The sequence below is a fragment of the Stegodyphus dumicola genome, chromosome 7 (assembly GCF_044657685.1).
Source record: "Stegodyphus dumicola isolate Sdum_Otavi_A_Nest chromosome 7, ASM4465768v1".
Lineage (NCBI taxonomy): Eukaryota > Metazoa > Arthropoda > Arachnida > Araneae > Eresidae > Stegodyphus > Stegodyphus dumicola.
In genome coordinates, this window is record NC_140774.1 from 50,877,219 (window position 1) to 50,898,159 (window position 20,941).

At 31.2% G+C, this 20,941-nt stretch overlaps 1 protein-coding gene across 2 annotated transcripts in view; it reads right to left on the minus strand.

Moving 5' to 3' along the window:
• Window positions 1-608: 608 nt before the first annotated feature.
• The window catches only part of LOC118184438 (phagosome assembly factor 1), a 110,426-nt gene continuing 90,093 nt past the window's right edge, over window positions 609-20,941 (minus strand). For both annotated transcript variants that reach the window (XM_035354105.2, XM_085820185.1), the window contains exons 11-13: window positions 20,319-20,516; window positions 9,040-9,171; window positions 609-1,446 (exon numbers count right to left, since the gene is read on the minus strand). In XM_035354105.2, the coding sequence (XP_035209996.1) occupies window positions 1,372-1,446; window positions 9,040-9,171; window positions 20,319-20,516 (405 nt within the window). In that variant the 3' untranslated portion in view covers window positions 609-1,371. The remainder of the gene's footprint in view (window positions 1,447-9,039; window positions 9,172-20,318; window positions 20,517-20,941) is intronic.

Genomic DNA, 20,941 nt, shown 5'->3' on the forward strand with positions numbered 1-20,941 from the left:
CAGTAAAACTTGTCTCTTTTGATATTGTTAACTCTTGAGTATTTGCCTATTGTAGTAATCCTATAGATTTCAATTTCCTCATAGTTTTACCCAATTCCTAAAGTGTTCCCAATTCCAATTCTAAAGTTTTCTCCTCAGAAAATATTTTTAGGATATTACCATAACTACATTTATCAAATAAAAGGTCAGCAACAAAATGGAAAACTAAACAATTTGACAAAATTTTAAGCATAATAAATTTTTCAAGTAAGTAATTAATATTGATGTCTTTGGTGACTAATTTCTGCTTAGACTCACCAAACTTAGGCCCCAAATACTTTTAATAATATCTTCAAGGTGTGGACAAGCTATTTAGCTGAAAAACGCAATGAAATCAAATATTTGCATTTAAAATGTAAACGCTGAAAAAATCTAACACTTTAAAACATCAGATTGAGAAGAATTTGAAGTGGGAGGGGGTCACTGTACTAAATTTGTGTTCATTTCCTTTAGAAAAATAATAATGTAAATCATCTTGTACTTCATACAAAGATCAAATTTATATGGCACTTAATATATTCTGTAAAGTACATGTGGGAGATTTAGGCATGTGAAAACAAACAAAAAAGAACATTAAACAATTGTTTATGCATCAAAATGCAACTTATAAAAAATTACAAGTAAATACAATAAGTATAAAAATTCAACTATGAATATACATTATTCGGCTCCATTTATTTTTGGCTCAGATCAAACAGTATGCTATCATACAAGATACAAAACAAACTAAATTCATATATCACTTAAACATTCACATAATAAAAGTAATAAAAATCAGGTCTTTCATTAAATGACTTGAGACCAATATTTCTGATATTCTCATGAATACATTCAAAAGTAACAACTAATGAAACATAAATAGAACAGCTATGTGCTTTAAAAATGAAGTCTCAGTAACTAAATTGAATGATTAAATGGTGTGAAATTTAAAGTGTATCACAACAGACAACATTTTCATAAAATTCAAATTCTCAGAATGACTAACATACAAAGCAGTCTATTATCTTAAATTAACGCTTTGGCTTGGTCATAGATTTCATAACAACTCATATTAAAAAGGTAAGAATGACAAAATGTGTAAAAAATTCACACAATTCTTTTTTAAGTCTTGATGAGATTATATAATACAAAGGCAGTTGCTCCATATTTGAAAGTTTTAAATATTTTTGGAGAGTAGAATACAATTTGTTCGAAGCCACAGTAGCAAACAGTTAAATTAACTTTGAAACAAATTGATGTTCATGAGCACATCTGACATCTCCAAGTCTTTTGCGTACAACAAAATAATGCTTAAATATTATAATCCATAACCTGTACCTAACACACCATGTGTCATACATCAGATTTCCTTGCATGTTTTTTACGTTGATACAGAGTTACAGACGCTAAATGGTTGTTGGGCATTACCTGAAAAGAATATATATTACTTAGTTTCTAATATAAAATATTAGAAGTTCATTCTTTATATTAATTATTTTGAAAATTAGCAGTAAACCATTCACTCAAGTTTATTACAAACATCAAATTAATGACCAGAATAAGGCTGCTTATCATACTGACTGCCACTTGTTTCTAAATCAATCACAAGCTACCCCTCACTTGCACTCCAATGCCAATTCATGGCACAGCAATATGCAATCGTTCGGGCACCATTTTCATTGCATGAGTTAAAAGAGAATTATCAGACATCAAGAAAATTTTGAGTTTGTTATAAATAAATATGATGAAAGCAGGATATTATTACACATAGAAGGTGGTCTGTGTTTCACTGAACATGTTTTTTTTATTGGTGAATAACATTCTTGAAATAATTATAATTATACTGACACAAGGCATGTGTCCCATATAACTCTTAGCTAATTTTTTTTTATATTCAGAGAATTTACAATTGGCAGTAGAAAAGAGAAGGCAGATAACATGTTAGCAACAAAAAGAAAGGAGAGGGGATACAAAGATTATGGTATTTACACTAGATAAAGAATAGCAAAATTTTGGTTCTGCTTCTCTTTTATTTGTTGGTTAAAAATTTTGGCCTTCAAATTTATCATTATTATTTGGTAAATTATTTCATTTTATTTAACTATAAGGTCCCTTTCCTGCAACAGAAAAAAAAAAAAAAAAAAAAGATATTTTTGCAGAATGTTTGCTCCTGAAGAAGAGAGACCTGCGTCTGATCATCCTCAAAATAGTTTTATTGAAAATCTAAGCCAAAATAAGACTACTGTTTGCCTAATTTTAAGTATCACATTTTCATGTTTCTCTTCCCATTTGAGGCCAACATAAACTACTTGCTTTTGAATGCAGAATTCTAGCTTGATGAAACAAAACACTCAGTTTTTATGCCTTTTGAACAATTACTTAGAATTTCCAACTCATGACATTACCACTCAACATGATAGCACATTAGCAAATAGCATCACTGATAACACATTAGCAAGTGCTTAATGATTTTGATTTCTGATATCTGTTAATGCTGATTGACATGTGATACTGAGTGAAATTAACAATGTAGGAAGCATGAAAGTTACATCCATGAGAATGTTGTGAAATTTAAGGGATTTATCAGCAAAAGGCTCAGATAAGCACCTTTACTAATAGCAGGTCATGGGACACAATGCCACTAAGAATTATTGCTGAGAAAATCTCATTCATGACATTACCACCCAACAGTGATAACACATCAGCAGACAGCACCATTCTTAACATATAAGCAAATGCTTAATGATTCTGATCAGTGATCTCTCACCAAAACTGTTAATGCTGACAGGTATGTGACATTAAGTGAAATTAACACTGTAAGTGATATATAGATGTTAAATCTATGAAAGTGCCATGAAGTTTAAAAGGGATATAGCAGCAAGAGACTCAATGCAGCAGTTTAACAGCATGTCACTGGCCAAAATACCTCATGAGAGCTTGTGAATGCAATAATTCAATTCTAAATGACATCTCCAAAAATTATGGAGCTAATCTATCAACAAAGCACTTCCCAAGCTGGTGACAAGTGTTTATTTTCATGGTACAATTTGTCTTTGGGCTTCCTAAACATGTCATTAAGTAGAAACTGCTTAGTGACTATTTAGAACCCTGTTTAGACTTCATATGTCCCAAGGATGGTAAGATTTTCATAGATAACAGTGTACCAAGTCTTAAGGCTAGGATTGTTTAGGGCAGATTTGAGAAGCATAGTGGATAATTCTAATGTATGGTTTAGCCACTACATTTACCAGTCACAATTCCATTGGAACACTGGATGCGATATAACTGAAAAATCTATTCATGCATAAAATCCAACTCTGACAATAAAGAGGTAATAACAGGCAGTTGTTCAGGTAGCAAGACTCAACATTTCTCTAGCACACTTTTGTAAATAAGTGGTGTATTAGAGCAGGCATCATACTAGGAAGCATTCTTCGATTTTCCTTATTCGAGTGTATCTCACTGAATTATTAGTTTCTATTTATCTAGGGCACAGATAGATCATGTTATTTATGGAAAAAAGTAGTCTATGATGGAAAGGTAGGGCAACTCAGAATACAATATAAAAAATACCAGATGTAATGAAATTTAAGCAATGTATAAAAACATGTTTTTAAAGACCTAATAAATTGACTTTCCTTTTTATGTCTTAAATTATGTAACATGGATACTTGTGCAATCTGTTACTTTACATCAAATACAGACATGTACTTCCATAATAAAGTATACTTCTATGTTATATGCTAACCTTCTTTATGCAAGACATTTTGATTTAAATTCACTGTTTATTAACATTTTCAAATACATTGTTAGTGTTTTTTCTACACAAAATTAATATTTTTTCAAACTACTGCAATTTCATGTGCAAGAAATGTATCTGCTGTACGCCTCCAGAAAAAAAGAAAAAGCACAATTGCATTTTGAATTCTCTTTTTTATTATTATTAAATAAGCATAACAGTTTTCATACTGCACGCACTTACGTTAGGATACTATAACATTCAAATGTGGCATTCTTGTACAGTCAAAAGTCGTTAATCCGGACTCGTCGGGACTTCGGCGATTCCGGATTATCGATTTTTTCGGATTATAGATCATCAGTTTAAGTCTGGTAAGATGGCATGCAGAAATTACAAAATTAAAAATATGAAACCATAATTTATGAAATAAAGAACAATTATGATCTAAAGAATATCCAAATTTAAAAAAAAAAAAAAAAAATATATATATATATATATTTACTTGTTTACTTTATCAAACATTTCTTTCAATGTAAGTTGCTTCGTTTCATGTGATAATACTTTCTCTTTAATTCTATTAAACAGACATAATTTCTTGTTTAGTTACAAAGTTCCGCTGTTCAAGTCCTATAATTGCTGTGTTGAGAATACCGACTAATTTGTCAATCGAAATGTTTTCGTTTTCAATAACCTGTGGGTCACTTTCTTCACTATCAGAAGCGAATTATAATGATGAGGAACTTGATTTAAATCATATCAAAGATGGAGTACATCGAGATGAAATACTACACTTAGTAAGGAATTATAAGCCAAATAAAATAAAAACATCTGCCCTGAAGATAAGGATAGTGCTGACAGATCAACTTCCAATCCGCAGCGTGAAATTGATAAACAGATTTCGGATTTCAAAACATACTTTCGCTCTGTAGATACAAATTACATATTAGTAAATATATATCGGAAATTCTATTTGACATAATCGAAAGTTCAAGCTTACTTTTATGAAATTGCTCTAACAGCAAAAAATAATAAGCCGGATCCAATTCGAAGATTAAGGAACAACGCAATCTGCAACATTAACTGAATTAAATAATTTTTGCTTAGATTATACTGTCCGTTACACATTAAACGCGCATGCGCAAAAACATATTCGCAGCCGTAAAGGTCTTACGCGAACTCCTGTGTGCATGCGTGAAAGCGACGCATGCGCAGAAAGTTTGCAGCTTTGAGGTCCGGATTATAGATCATTCCGGATTATGGGTGTCCGAATTAACGACTTTTGACTGTATTATTAATAGTTTATATATTTATATTATATGTATAATTTAATAAGCATAATTAATATTAGTTATGTGTATAATTAATATATTTCTAAAGAAATCTTTACTTGGTAATAAACTTTTTTTATCCAGAACAAACGAATTTAATATCATGATTAATATTGAGAAAGAACACAATTTTCGATAGATAAATCCCCAAACAGGGAAAATTTTCTCAAATCATGTTGAACTCAAAAGGCAGTTTAAAATAATTTTAACCACTATAATACAAATTTCAGATCATATTTTAGAAACCATACATAATCCTTTCTAGAGTACTGCAGGATTTAATATACTACAAATGGCATAAGAATCTGAAAACTACAAAACTGAAGATTTTTTTAAAAATTCATTTAAAAACATTTCTAAACTGTAATCATTTTCTTAGCTTGCCAAAATATTTAGCACAAAAAATTCAATAAAGTATCACATAAATAAATGAATAAGAATTGAGCCATATTTTTTACTTTATTTTTTGTTAAGAGGTAGAATTATTTTTTACTTTGATTATTAAAATATTAAAATATTTATTTGCAAATTAATTACTCTTTGTGTTAGTAAGCTCTTATGTAACTAATAAGGATTAAAATTTTTTGCTCTCCAATTTTCAAGAAGTAGCCCATCCAGAATTAGCTTCCTCCCTGCAAAGGAGTGAAGTGAGGGTAATATAGATGAATATGGAATTGTATATAATTCACTCACTATTACACAGTTTGTTCTTTTTACTTTATTTTTTTAATTTGGAGTGTTAACTTCCTTATTAGTGCCATGAGTACAACACTACCCATTTCTTCCAATTTTTACTTCCTTGTACGAAGTAAAAAGGAAGTATTGCAATCGCGAAAAGTTTCAGGCAGCATATTTCAACGAAAATATCCATTTTGACCGCTATCGAATGCAATTTAACGATGTTTTTGCGTGATATCTGTAAGTAAGGACAGAATAAAATACTCTTTTCCTTCAAAAAAATTATAAAACTGCTTTAAAATTAATTCTGAAGAGAATTTTTCGTGTATGAACGTATTTTTCTGTACAAACGTATGTACGTACGTGCGTGCGTACGTACATATCTTGCATAACTCAAAAACGAGTAGCCTCAGAATGTTGAAATTTTGTATATAGGACTGCTATAACATGTAGATGTGCACCTCGTATTTTGGTTGCAATCGGCCGCACCAAACGTATATAAATATATTTATAAGAATAAATTGAATTTAATTAAAAAATTAAATTTAAATACATATTTAATTAAATATTCTTTGCGCCATTGCTGCAAGAAATGAAATTTAAATTTAAACAAATTTAAATCTAATTTTTAACAAATACGTATGAAAGTAAAAAAGCAAATTTAAATTCTAAAAAAAGGAAAAAAGCCAAAATATTTTTTAAAAAAATGTGCAAACATGTAAAAGATTTAATTCTCGAACTAATCTACAATATCATTTAAATTCAGAAGCATAAGCAAATTAAGTGCAAAATCAATCCATGAAAATAAACTTACTAATTTAATAAATTAAAATTAAATTAAACAATTTTTTTTTTTAAAAAATGCATATGTGAATGACCGTTGAGTAGGCAGGAGACAGACTTATCAAGGGGAAGTTGCCTCCAAACCTAACTCTCCAATCATTCAATTCGTGTTTCGTCATTCATGCAGGCAAGGGTAAAAGTCAAAACCAAAAGTAATTCCAATAAAGTGGTAGCCTTAGAAATTAACATTTAAGAATTAAAGTTCAAAAAGGAAAATACTAATGAAGTCTTTTGAGAAACAAGCAAGTAAAGTCAAGAATTAAACTCTTTCTTAAAAAATTAATTTTTTTAATAAAAAAATAATAAAAAAAATCTAGAAACCAATGTATTTTAGAAACCCTTGTCTACAGAAACTTTCCCTACACGAATATGCATATCAATAAAAAGAAACTAAAAAAGAACTAAACATAATCCATATAAACCAATAAGAAACGAAAAGAACTAATTCAAAATTTTTTAAAAAAACAAATATACATTTAAAAATATAATTTCATATTTAGAAAATACTTAGATACTACATAAAAAATTTTAAAAAATACTTAAAGCAAGTAAATAGTAAGTTTTAATTCTAACTTACCTACTTATGAGTTTTGGGGTCTGCAAAAGTGTTGTGAAAGAGAAGTAAGTGTGTTCTTCAAATTATATAGATGGCGTTTATGTAGGTAAAGTGGAGTGTCAAGCTGCTATCTTTGTTATAGTAAAAAATTTTTTGTAAACATTAATATTAAAAATTAAAAATCCCAAAGGTAGTAATTATCAATTATATAGGGAGTTAAGTAACTGAGCCAATCAAGAGATGTAAGTTTGCTTGAAGGAAAATAAAGTGAAGTGGTATCGTGAATAAAATGTAAACTGTCTGTAATGTGAAATGTGTGTTCTGTTGAAAAATTGTGTAAAAAAATTAAGTGAAAATTTTTTTTGTGAAAATTGCAAAAAATTAAAGTAATTAAGAAAAACTGAAATGTTTTAATATTAAAGTTTTAAAGTAAAATTTCCCAAATTTTTTGAAATGAAGTCCTTAAAAAACCTCTAAAAAATTCCCAGAAATTTCTCAAAAATTCCTTTAGGAAGTTAATTAAAACTTAAATTTAATGAAAGAAAATATTAAAAGTTTAATGAACTTGATTTCAATTGGTATATCAAAACTTAACTAAATACTGGCTAAAGTATGGAAAATTAGAAGTTAAAAATTAGATTTAAATTTGTTTAAATTTAAATATATTTATATATATATCCACTCTATTACCTGGCTCAGTGATCTCAGTTTCTTTACTCTTATATGTTTGTAAATTGTACATTTTTTTGCTTTAAAAATGATTGAATTATATTGTTTTTATCTTCCGGTTAAGGATTTTATCCCTTTAGTAAATCTGTGTGCAATATTTTTAGAACTATCAGCAATTTTAAAGTTGTTTAATTGCTGCTAAGCCTGTTTTTAATGGCGGTCATTGATGTTTACATTTGAAACAGGAGACTAGCGGATTTGTTGCCAATCTAGAGAAACTTAGCTTCGCAACAACAAAGATAACACATTCATTTATTATTGCCAATTAAATCATGCTTAATTCTTTCTGGAATTTTTTCGAGAAAATAAGCATTTGAGATTTACTTCGTAATTTTTAATATAGATATTTTGAGTTTTTATGTATTTTTGCCTTCTTGCGAAGTGAGAACTGAATTAATTAAATGAGAAATACTCAATCGTCTGTGAAAAACTGTTTCTTTTTTGTTTTGTTTGCTTAATTTCTTTTATACATAGTTCAAGCTTTATTATAGTATTTGAATAGAACATGTGGCAACGATTAGATAATTCTTTAAATGATATACATTTTATGCATTCTGGGTTATAATATGAATGAAATATAATACTGTTAAGTGAACCTAGCGCCAGAGTGTCACTATGGTAAACAAAGCATATTTTAAAGAATGCATTTATTCTATTGTGGTTTATGCACTGTCGGCGAAGTAGGTTTAATTCAGTCTAATAAGTTTAAATAAAATGCAAGAAAAAATGCGTTAATATTCCATACAAGGAAGTCATGTGGTGTACACATCAGATTTTTTCCTACTGTCTTAGAAGAAACTCAACCTAATCATCATTGTCAAGTCATATGTTATAGATTCAGAGTCATTACTGTGATTCTTCATTTCCATATTTTTTCCATTCAAGTCTATATTATTCATGGCAAAATAGTCATTCCCCACAACTGTTCTTTCCCATAAAAAGTGTTATTGTTTTAAGTTGAAGTTTTTCCTCTTTATCTCACCTGGTAGGAGGTAGAAGATTCTAACAAACCCCAAATGCACAACAATATCATATCCATACTTAAACCAAAATTCATAAGTAGTGAAAAGTTCACTAGTATTACATTTAAAATGCAAAAAACAAGATGTGTATTTAAATTAAAATAATCTGAATATTTAAAAACCTACTTCAAATATAATATCTTGGTAACCATAACAACATGTGGATCCAAATGGATTCGTTGCATTGTGCGTTGATGCTCTGTTTAAAACAACAGGGCGTTCCAAGGGTTTCTTTAAATGTTCTTCCATTGTATCCCACTGAAAAAAGTAAAATAAATAAATCTTTAACAATACAAAAAAACAATTTTGATTTATCAAAGCATCTGTCAATTACACCGCAGAATTTCAAGGCAAAAATATTGTTTTAATCAAGCTTTGTGAAATATTCTAATTCAGTATCATAAAGTATCAAATTTTATGTCCTTTCACATTGGTTCAGCCTGGATAAACTTTGCATAAAAGGTTTATTTTTAAATAAATTTAAATAAAATTATCAATGATTATATTCAAAATAATCAATCTAGTCTTTTCAGATTTTATAATACTGTTCTTTTGTTTGCATGCATCTTTGTTGCATTAACATCTGAAATCAGATGCTGCTAATTTTTATTAGGGGTTGTTATTTTTACTTTACAAATTCTGTGTCATAGTAAAACACAATTTATTGGCACTTCAGCTATATTTTAGTATCCGAATTTCATGTTACAACAAAATACATAGCACTGTCACTTCCATTACGGGAAATATCTGATTGTAACAAAAGTTTTCTGACAAAAAATGTTCTCAATAAAGTTAGGAAGAAAAACAAAATGAAAGCAGTACCTGAAGTGCAGGTAGTAATCACCATCCAAATCTATCATCCGCAAATGTTTAGATAGTTTTCGAAAACTTTCAAAACACAACTGGTGGCCATGAGTTTAAAAACAGATCAACCTCATTTCAGGAATCCTGTGCAGAATGGAAGGTAGCACAGCAAGATGTAGCTGGTTGTGTGAAAAAAGGTAGGAAGTGCAAAGGAGCGATGTCAGGGCTATATGATGGCTGTGGCAAAAAATCCCATTTGAATTCATACAGAGTCCAGCAGGTGAATGCATACACATGTTGTCTTCATTATCTTGATGGGACATTAACATTTTGTGCCAAAACTCAGTTCGACGTTTCTCCTTGATAGCAGCATCAACACAGACTAGCATCTCACTGTAAACCTCCTTGTCAAGTTTTTTTTTTTTTTTAAACCTTTTTCCAGCTATTCTTTATGGATAGTACCACGGGTAAAAAGTATGATCTTTTTGTTAGTTAAATTGTGCTCTGTGACACTGCGAACGGGCCCACTAGGTGGAGACACACCCCCTTTTGGCTTGTGTTGTTGAATTAAATCCACTTTTCATTACAAGTGACAATCCAGTACAGTCAAAAGTCGTTAATCCGGACTCGTCGGGACTTCGGCGATTCCGAATTATCGATTTTTCCGGATTATAGATCATCAGTTTATATTGCATAAGATGGCATGCAGAAATTCTAAAATTAAAAATATGAAACCGTAATTTATGAAATAAAGAACAATTATGATCTAAAGGGTATCAAAATTTACAAAAAAAAAAAAAAAAAAAAAAAAAAAAAAGCTTAATATTTATTTGTTTACTTTATTAAACATTTCTTTCAATGTAAGTTGTTTAAGTTGCTTCGTTTTATGTGATAATACTTTCTCTTTAATTCTATAAACAGACATAATTTTTTGTTCACTTACAAAGTTCCGCTGTTCAAGTCCCGTTAATTGCTGTGCCGAGAATACCGACTAACTTGTCAATCGAAATTTTTTCGTTTTCACTGACCTCTCTGTCACATTCTTCATGTCTTTATCCATTTTTTGCAGCAATTCCACTTTTTGTTTGATGGACATCGAAACATACTTTCGTTCTGTACGATCCTTTGGGAGCTCCAGAATCAAAAATTCTATTTGACATAATCGAAAGTTCAAGTTTACTTTTATAGTATTGCTCTTACAGCCTGCAAAAAATAATAAGCCGGATCCAATTCGAAAATTAAGGAACAACGCAATCATCAACATTAACTGAAATAGATAATTAGATAATTTTAGTTTACACCATCCGTTATACATAAAACGCGCACGCAAAAACGTATTCTGCGCTTGCGCACACGCAAATGTGCAGTCGCAAGAGGTCTTACGCGCACGCGTAAACGCCTATGCGTATGTGTCAACGCAGCGCATGCGCAGAACGTTTTTAAGCTTTGAGGTCCGGATTATAGATCATTCCGAATTATGGGTGTCCGAATTAACGACTTTTGACTGTACAAAATTTTGTCTTTGTGTTAATATTCGAGCAGATTAGTACAGGCCCGAACACATCTGTCCTTATCTGTTTGAGTTAGCTTGTGCGGCACCCAGCGATTCAGCTTGCATATGAAGTTTATAAAATGCAAAGTGTGACTAATGGACATGGCAGCTATAACTCTTTAGCAAACTTTTGAATGGGCACATACTGATCATTTTCAAGTACTCGCAGGCAGGCCTCATCAACATCAGTAGGTTATCCAGAGTGCTCTGGTCCTTGAATGTCATAGTCCTTGTTTTTGAACTTTCGGTACCAAACCTTCACAGTGTCATATGATATGACATTAGTACCTAAAACTGTATACATGATTTTGTGATTCTATAGTCGACTTTGCAAGAGGGTTAGAAGTAAATGATGGTTCTAATCTGGTAGAATGATAGCTCCATTTCAGACACCTTGTACCTCACTGCAACAATATTTTTTTTTACAAATATTATAACACAGTGTTCTAAAGTAAGTCTCTTTCTTTAAAATAGCAGAACTCATTCGACAGAAAATGATTAAACACGGCAATGTGAATTGTTTCCGCAGACAATATTTGCAGTGGCAGCAAACGTTCGTTGAAACCCGATATTTATAAAACGCCAAGCACAAGCAATCGAGTGAGAAAATATACAGCTAAACTGTTTTGTAGAAATGAAAAAAAAAAAAAAAAAAAAAAAAAAGCAAAGGCTTTAAAATTTTGAGTGTTGGAAGAACTGGAATTAATGTCATTAACTAAATAAAGAAGGTTATTTCTTTTAACATTAAAATTTTCAAGAAAATGAAGAAGCTTTCGGGATGTTTTTTGAGTAATCAATGATAAGTGAAAAAAATGTCTGAAAGATAAATTTCCCTAACGAATCCGAACACTTTAGCGACTCATAAGGGGGTAAAATAGAACCTCAACAAAGTTATTACAATTAAGATACAATAAACAAATATTAATTTAAAAGTCAAACAACAAAAATCAGTGTTATATTTTCAAATTTTCACAGAACTAGTTTCGAAGGTTTTACCAAACCATCATCCTCAGCTCCAAAAGCGCAATGAATGAGATAAGAAAAGAAAAGAAAGCCTGGATACGAGATAAACTACTGGCACCATCTGTTGATGAAACCAAAACTAAAACATAATTTCTTTAAAGGCTGAAGGCAAAGATGGATTGGAATTAGGGTTGTTAACTAGAACAGAAAGATTTTTTTTTGAATGTGAAATGCCTCTAGAAAATCCAGTTCACCAATGGAAGATGTTTTTTGAATAATTTTGGCAGCAGAAAAATTGAAAGTCTGATTTACGTTGTTGGGCAAGAGAAGACTTCTGTGTTTCCTTTTTTCTAACATATGCCTCATGTTCCTTAACGCGAAATTTTAAGGCTTTCTTAGTTTGGCCAAACTGGCACACTTGGTTTTAGTAAATTTAAACCACACTGGCAAGGTATCCTGTAAATACCCCAGGAATTCATATCCTGAATAGGGTCTTTGAGTATGGAACTCAGAATCTTATTGATGGGAGAATAAACAACCCGAAAGTTAAATTTCTGCAAAATATGTGCAACTTTATAGCTAATTCATGGAAAGAAGGGAATGACAACAGAATTTTTATAATCTCCTAAAACAAGAGTGTCCCTTTTGGTGTGTTGAGATGAGGATTTTTTAACTGCTTGATTAATAATGTTGGATGAAAAACCCCTGTCAATAGCTATTGCTTTTAAATAATTTAGTTCTTCATCAAGGGAGTTTAGAGGAGCAAACTTGAAAAGCACGGAAAACATAGGAATAAAATGAAGCTAACCTTTGTTTAGTCGGATGACATGGTTTAAAGTGTGGTGAAAGGCAAACCGATGAAGGTTTACGGTAAACCATAGTACTGAAGTTGGATGTGTTACGTGTGACCAGAATGTCGAGAAACGGAAGAGAATTGCAAGTCTCAAGTTCAAAAGTGAACTGAATAGCAGGAGCAATGGAATTCATTGTTAAAAACTTTATTTAAATCATCTTTATTACCTTCAAACAGGGTAAAAGTATCGTCTACGTAGCAGAACCATACCGGGAAGTTTAAAGTTTCAAACAATTTTGATTCATAATAATGCATGTAGATATCAGCCTGGATGGTGCATGTAGATATCAGCCTGGATGGCACATGTACATATCAGCCATGAGGGGGGTTTCCATGGCTAGTCTGTCAATTTGCTTGTAATATTTATTTTGGAAAACAAACTGCGTTTGTTTCAAACAGAGTTGAGTGAGAGAAATTAGCTCATCAATTACGATGCAAGAGAAATTAAATTCGTGAAGTCTGCTTTCTAGACATCTTAATGCACCCTCCACTGGAACATTACTGAATAATGATTTTACATCAAAAGAAACCATGAGTAAATTTCTAGGAGAAATGCTTTTAACCTTTTTTTTAAACGTAACTCTATTGAATCTTTTATGGTGTAAATGTTATTGTCTAATAGAATTGAAAATCTAGAAACTAAATAATGCTTTTTACATTTACTTAAAGCATTCGCTTATCCCATCTGTCGCAAATTGTGCCAGATTATATGCTCTTCCCAAAATTCATAAAAGTGGTATTTCTTTCTGCCCTATTGTATCAAATTTAGGTACTGTCATATATCTGTTAGCTAACTATTTAGTTTCTAGATTTTCAACTCTATTAGACAATAACATTTACACCATAAAAGATTCAATAGAGTTACATTTAAAAAAAGGTTAAAAGCATTTCTCCTAGAAATTTACTCATGGTTTCTTTTGATGTAAAATCATTATTCAGTAATGTTCCAGTGGAGGGTGCATTAAGATGTCTAGAAAGCAGACTTCGCGAATTTAATTTCTCTTGCATCGAAATTGATGAGCTAATTTCTCTTACTCAACTCTGAAACAAATGCAGTTTGTTTTCCAAAATAAATATTACAAGCAAATTGACGGATTAGCCATGGAAACCCCCCTCAGTCCCATCCAGGCTGATATCTACATGCATTATTATGAATCAAAATTGTTTGAAACTTTAAACTTCCCGGTATGGTTCCGCTACGTAGATGATACGTTTACCCTGTTTGAAGGTAATAAAGATGATTTAAATACTTTTAACAATGAATTCCATTGATCCTGCTATTCAGTTCACTTTTGAACTTGAGACTTGCAATTCTCTTCCTTTTCTCGACATTCTGGTCACATGTAAGACATCAAACTTCAGTACTACGGTTTATCGTAAGCCTTCATCGGTTTGCCTTCCACCATACACTTCAAATCACGTCATTCCTACTAAACAAACGTTAGCTTCATTTTATTCCTATGTTTTCCGTGCTTTTCAAGTTTGCTCCTCTAAACTCCCTTGATGAAGAACTAAATTATTTAAAAGCAATAGCTATTGACAGGGGCTTTTCACCCAACATTATTAATTAAGCAGTTAAAAAATTCTCATCTAAACACACTAAAAGGGACACTCTTGTTTTAGGATATTATAAAAATTCTGTTGTCATTTCCTTCTTTCCATCAATTAGCTATAAAGTTGCACATATTTTGCAGAAATTTAACTTTCGGGTCGTTCATTCTCCCATCAATAAAATTCCGAGTTCCATACTCAAGCACCCTATTCCAGACATGAATTCCTGGGGTATTTACAGGATACCTTGCCAGTGTGGTTTAAATTTACTAAAACCAAGTGTGCCAGTGTGGCCAAACTATGAGAGCCTTAAAATTTTGCATTAAGGAACCTGAGGCATATATTAGAAAAAAGAAAACACAAAAGTCTTCTGTTGCTCAACATTGTTGCTCCGAAAATCACACTTTCAATTTTTCTGCTGCCAAAATTATTCAAAAAACATCTTCCATTGGTGAACTGGATTTTCTAGAGGCATTTCACATTAAAAAAAATATTTCTGTTGTCCATAATCCGGACTCGTCGGGACTTCGGCGATTCCAGATTATCGGTTTTTCCGGATTATAGATCATCAATTTAAATCTGGTAAGATGGCATGCAGAAATTATAAAATTAAAAATATGAAACTGTAATTTATGAAATAAAGAGAAATTATGATCTAAAGGGTATCAAAATTTACAAAAAAAAAAAAAAGGCTTAATATTTATTTGTTTACTTTATTAAACATTTCTTTCAATGCGCGCATGCGTATAGCATACATTACGCATAGTCGAAATTAGAAAATTCCAACCAGAAAACTATTTGATGTGTATTCGTGATATTTATAATGATGAGGAATTTGATTTAAATCATATCAAAGACGGAGTACATCAAGATGAAATACTACATTTAGTAAGGAATTATAAGCCGAATAAAATAAAAACATCTGCCCTGAAGATAAGGATAGTGCTGACAGATCAACTTCCAGTTCATTGCACGCCGCGATGTTTCCCCTTCCCCGCAGAGCAGCGTGAAATTGATAAAAATTGATAAACAGATTTCGGAATGGTTAGAAAAACAAAGGATGTGCCTTTATCCATTTTTTGCAGCAATTCCACTTTTTTTTCGATGGACATCAAAACATGCTTTCTCTTTATAGATAGATCCTTTGGCAGCTCCAGAATCGGAAATTCTATTCGATATAATCGAAAGTTCAAGCTTACTTTCATAAAATTGCTCTAACAGTCTGCAAAAAATAATAAGCCGGATCCAATTCGAAGAGTAAGGAAGAATGCTATCTGCAACATTAACTGAAATAGATAATTTTAGCTTATACCGTCCGTTATACATTAAACGCGCATGCGTAAACGTATTATGCACATGCGCACACCCCTATGCACATGCGTGAACGCATTATGCATTGACGCATGCGCAGAAAGTTTTTAGCTTTGTGGTCCGGATTATAGATTATTCTGGATTATGGGTGTCCAGATTAACGACTTATGACTGTAGTTAACGACCCTAATTCCAATCCATCTTTGCCTTCAGGTTTTAAAGAAATTATGTTTTAGTTCTGGTTTTATCAACAGATGGCACCAGTAGCTTTGTCTCCTGTTCAGGCTTTCTTTCGTTTTCTAATCATTATATCTTATCTTGTTCATTTGCGCTTTTGCAGCTGAGGATGATGTTTTGGTAAAACCATCGAAACTAGTCCTGTGAAAATTTGAAAACATAACGCTGATTTTTGCTGTTTGACTTCTAAATTAAATTTATTACAGTTGTTTCTCATAGCAGCTATACTGTCTTTTATGATGTAGGAAAGATATAAATTTTTAAAGATCTTTTTATTTATAATCACAGGAGAAAACCGACTTCAAATACAAAGGGGCCTTGGTTTGCAAGCATAGTTCATTATAGAAATGTGTTTGTAATCCAAAGCACTTGTACATTAAAGCAGATTTACACATTAGAAATAACAGGAACTTGATAAATGTAAAATAAAATGTAAAAATTCAAAATTTTATTTTTGAAAAGGATTGTGGCCAACTAATAGAACCACTTACTTGTTTGCTCAGTGAAATCTTTCCTTTTATGTGATTTAAATAATGAATCTACCCAATAAGAAATGCTTTTGACTTTTTTTTTTTTTTTTTTAATTTCTTGGAAGTGTGACTTTGCATTATTGTTAAACAGGTTTATCATTTGAACTACTGCAATTTTGCATCCTATCTATCAATTATACTCTCTCTTTATCTCATTTGAAATGGCATTATTTTTATTATTTCAAACTTTTGTTGCTGTATTGTAAGTATAAACTTATGTAATGTAATGATTGCCATAGTGATAAATATTATAATTTTTAGTTTTTAGTATGGAGTGATAATGAGAAACACAAAAATAAAGCAATAAGAAAAAGCATTTCGCTGGAAACTAAAACGGAAGTCATTGGAAGATTAAATAGTGGTGAACACGAATGTTGAATTGAACTTATTAGCTTCAACAATAAGGACAATTTCCAAGAATAAAGAAAAAACAAGTGTCATCAGCAATGACAACTACAAAAATGTCTGCAACTAGAATAACCCGTTCTAGAACTAATACGATAAAGGAGATGGGAAAATGACGTTCTATACAGACTGACAACTAAACTGAAAGCAATATGTCATTAAGGCAAGCTATTAAAATAGAAAAAGCAAGAATTTTTAATCACATTCAGATTGAAACAGGTGACACAACTGAAACTTTTGTTGCAAGTTGAGGATGGTTTAATAGATTTAAACATTGAAATAATCTTCATAATGTACAGAATACAGGAGAAGCAGCAAATGAAATATAAAAGCGGCGGCTGAATTCTCAGCAACATTAAAAACAATAATTGAACCAGGAAACTATCCTCCAGAATTAATTTTTAACGTCAATGAAATGGGCCTATTTTGGAAAACAATGCCGAAACATACATATCTATCCCGTGAAGAAAAACATGCACCAGAATTTAAAACTGTAAAAAATCACTTAACACTTCTCCTGGGTGCTAATACCAATGGAGACTTCAAATTAAAGCCACTTTTTGTTTATCATTCCCAAAACCCAAGAGCGGTGAAAGGAATATCAAAATCAACTTTACCTGTAGTTTGGGAATCCAATAAAAAATAATAGATGACTATGAAATTTTTCCAGAGATGGTTCATTGAAAATTTTTGCCCGTCTGTTAAATGCTATTGTAAAATCAAAAACTTGAACCAAAAGTGCTACTTTTAATGGACTCCACACAATGAATTTATCTGACTTAATAACAAGCATTCCAGTCGAAGTGGTTTTCTTGCCGCCTAACACAACTGCATTAATCCAACCGATGGATCAAGGTGTTATATCAAATTTCAAAGGTTATTTATTATGTGCAGCAAACATTTAGACAAATGTTTGAAAAACCAGATGGAGTTGATAAAAATCAATAAGAGATTTTTGGAGGAACTTTAATATCATGGATGCTATAAAAACCTAAATCTTTCCTGGAATGAGTTTACAAGAAAATGTATGAAAGAAGTGTGAAAAAACATTTGCCAAGATTTAACTCTTTAAAACTCAAAGCCTTCACTAACCTGTATGTTAAAATACCGAACCGCCCAAAATGGTTTTCGAGAGCCACAGCAATTTCCTTTCCTCCCTATTCATTAACGCACAAAGAAGAGTGAAGGTTTCAAATGACATCCTTTCTACTTCTAATAAATAATAAATCCTTTTAGGACAAAGCTGTCTGCAATAAACTGATACAATGTATTTGGAGAAACTGCACCTGCTAATGCATATCTTAGAGGAGGGAAGACAACATCGAAAATTTACGCCGTTTGGGGCGGTTTTGATAATTTGAATGAAGGGATGTCTGGGCCAATATGGTCTTCCAAAGAGTTAAACAAGGACGGTGACACTAGAGATTTTGAATATGAACGAAATAGTGGAATTAGCAAAACAAACAGGTTTAGGTGAAGTAAATGGGAAAGATCTCGAAGGAATTTTGCATGAAACAGCAGAGTCTTCCTAATGATGAGTTCAAGGAATTAGTAGATCAAAAAGAACACAAAAATATTAAAAAAAAGTGATTCTGATGAAGAGGGGAAAAAAAAACTTTCAAAGACATTTCTAAAAACCAGTTTAGCTTCCATAACTGAAATTATGGACTTATTTATTGAAAGTGACGCAGATTTTGATAGCAGTTCCGAGTCAAGATGGGGGGTGGGGTGGGGGTATGTGTGTATATATTATGGATGCAATGTCACCTTATTGACAACTTCTTACAAAGCACAAAGAAAAATGCAAATGACATTTGATACCTTCTTGATACAAAAACATAAAATTTGAAATGAAGAAAAATCTGAATGATCCAAAATATTAAATGGTGACTTAAAATTTTATTAATTCCCATATATCCATTTGCTATGTTTCAATATTTGTAAGAAATAAGTTTTCATTTTGTATTGTTATAAAAAATTAATGAACTTGATACTTGAAAATTTTTTAAATTTTATACCCATTAGTTAACCCCATTATTTTTTTACATGATGAGATGACCTTGTTTAATGCTACTTCATATAATGCTCTACTTTGATGGAATGTAATCCTGCGTTAAACAGGGTTTCACTGTATTTGTATGTAAACATACATATAAGTATATTTGCAGTTGGTTTGAGAGGCTCATACCATATACGAATACACTTGCAGCTACACCCTGGCATAACAATACGGAACTATTATGAAGTTTAGGACTTTTGAATAAAAAAAAAAGTTCATAAAAGAACTGATACCTTTAGGCTAAGGCCCCACTTTGAAAGTCTGATGAATGAGGAGGAAGTTCCACAAAGGTGTTGGCAATATTATGTTAGAGCATCACTATATAGGTATCCCAGTTTTAATGCTTATAATGTTTGAAATGCTTTTCTTTCTTAATTATAATTTTAAGTATTTCAAACAGGTGGAAAAACTAGAAAATATAATTTTTATTGACAGCAATCTTTAAAACTTATGTGCTGACAGTCTAGAATGTTTTGTCCAAATATGCAAACTTGGGTATGCCCAACAGGCTTGAATAATTGCAATGCCTTCACAGTAAAGTCCTGTTACTTAGATGCTGAGATTTTTATAAAAATTGGCCAGTGTTAGCCATGATAAAATTGCCTCAGCATAAGGGTACCCACACTTTCATGAGATTTTAACTTGAAAAAAGCCATTACAAATAGCAGAGGTGCTGGCTCCATTATCTAGGGACACCACTGTGCAAATAAGGATTTTGTTTGCTTTATTAATATGAGCACCGAACTTCTTGTATAGCAGTGCCTTCGTATAACAGTACTGGTATCTTTACAGTGACTGTATTTTTCAAGTTAAAAATTGGCTATAAAGATGCCTAAGTCAGCACTGTTCCACAAACATCAAGCAGAAAGATGATTACATATTCTTTGGTGCTGAGTAATTGGTTAAACTAAATGTTCTGTATTCTGAAGTATATTTCACTCTTTTTACTTCAAATGCATTTAATGCGATCCCTCTGAAGCTGCAGTAAATCCAAAGTTTTCTATTTCAATTATAATTTGAGAGACAGAAAAAACCAGATCATATAAAACTATGTTTTGATTATTCTCATTTCAATGCATATTAAAAATCATACAAATGACTATTTCATTAAAGAAACACAAAATACATCTTAGAACTCACTTTTGTAAATGCAGTGATTATATGCTTCTTATCAGATACATCAACTAGTGTCACATCTTCTGATTCAGAAGGTGGTTTAACTTCTATTGGCAGATTGAAGTTACAACGAAAATATATATTGAAATTATAATGTCCAGGATAATTTGTATGAAGTATGAATTTTTTCACCCTATGGCTTTTGGCATCAAAAAGAACATCCTAAAAAATTGAAGTTATTAGTAATATTACAAACATATTTATATCGAAATAACAAAAAGTATTTAAAAAAATGCAAAATTACTTTTTTGCACAATAATGGCAATTCATTTCTGATTTTTAGATTACTACAATCAGTTGACTTTATTTTGACAACTAACTCAGATAATGTATGCATGCAAGATAATTTGAATTTATAACAGTCCCTTAAGTTTCCTTTCCCTAAAAACAGTAACACACTTATAATAAATCTCTCTCTAGCACATCATTTCAAATTAATTCCTGTTACATGATTCCTATGCAATGCTCATAAGGCATGTACTTACATAATACAGAAGTCAGTCAATAACAATGTTAAATTTGACAAATCAAAACATAAATCAGTCAATAAAATTAAAATGGAAGTTTAACTTCACTATTTTTAACAC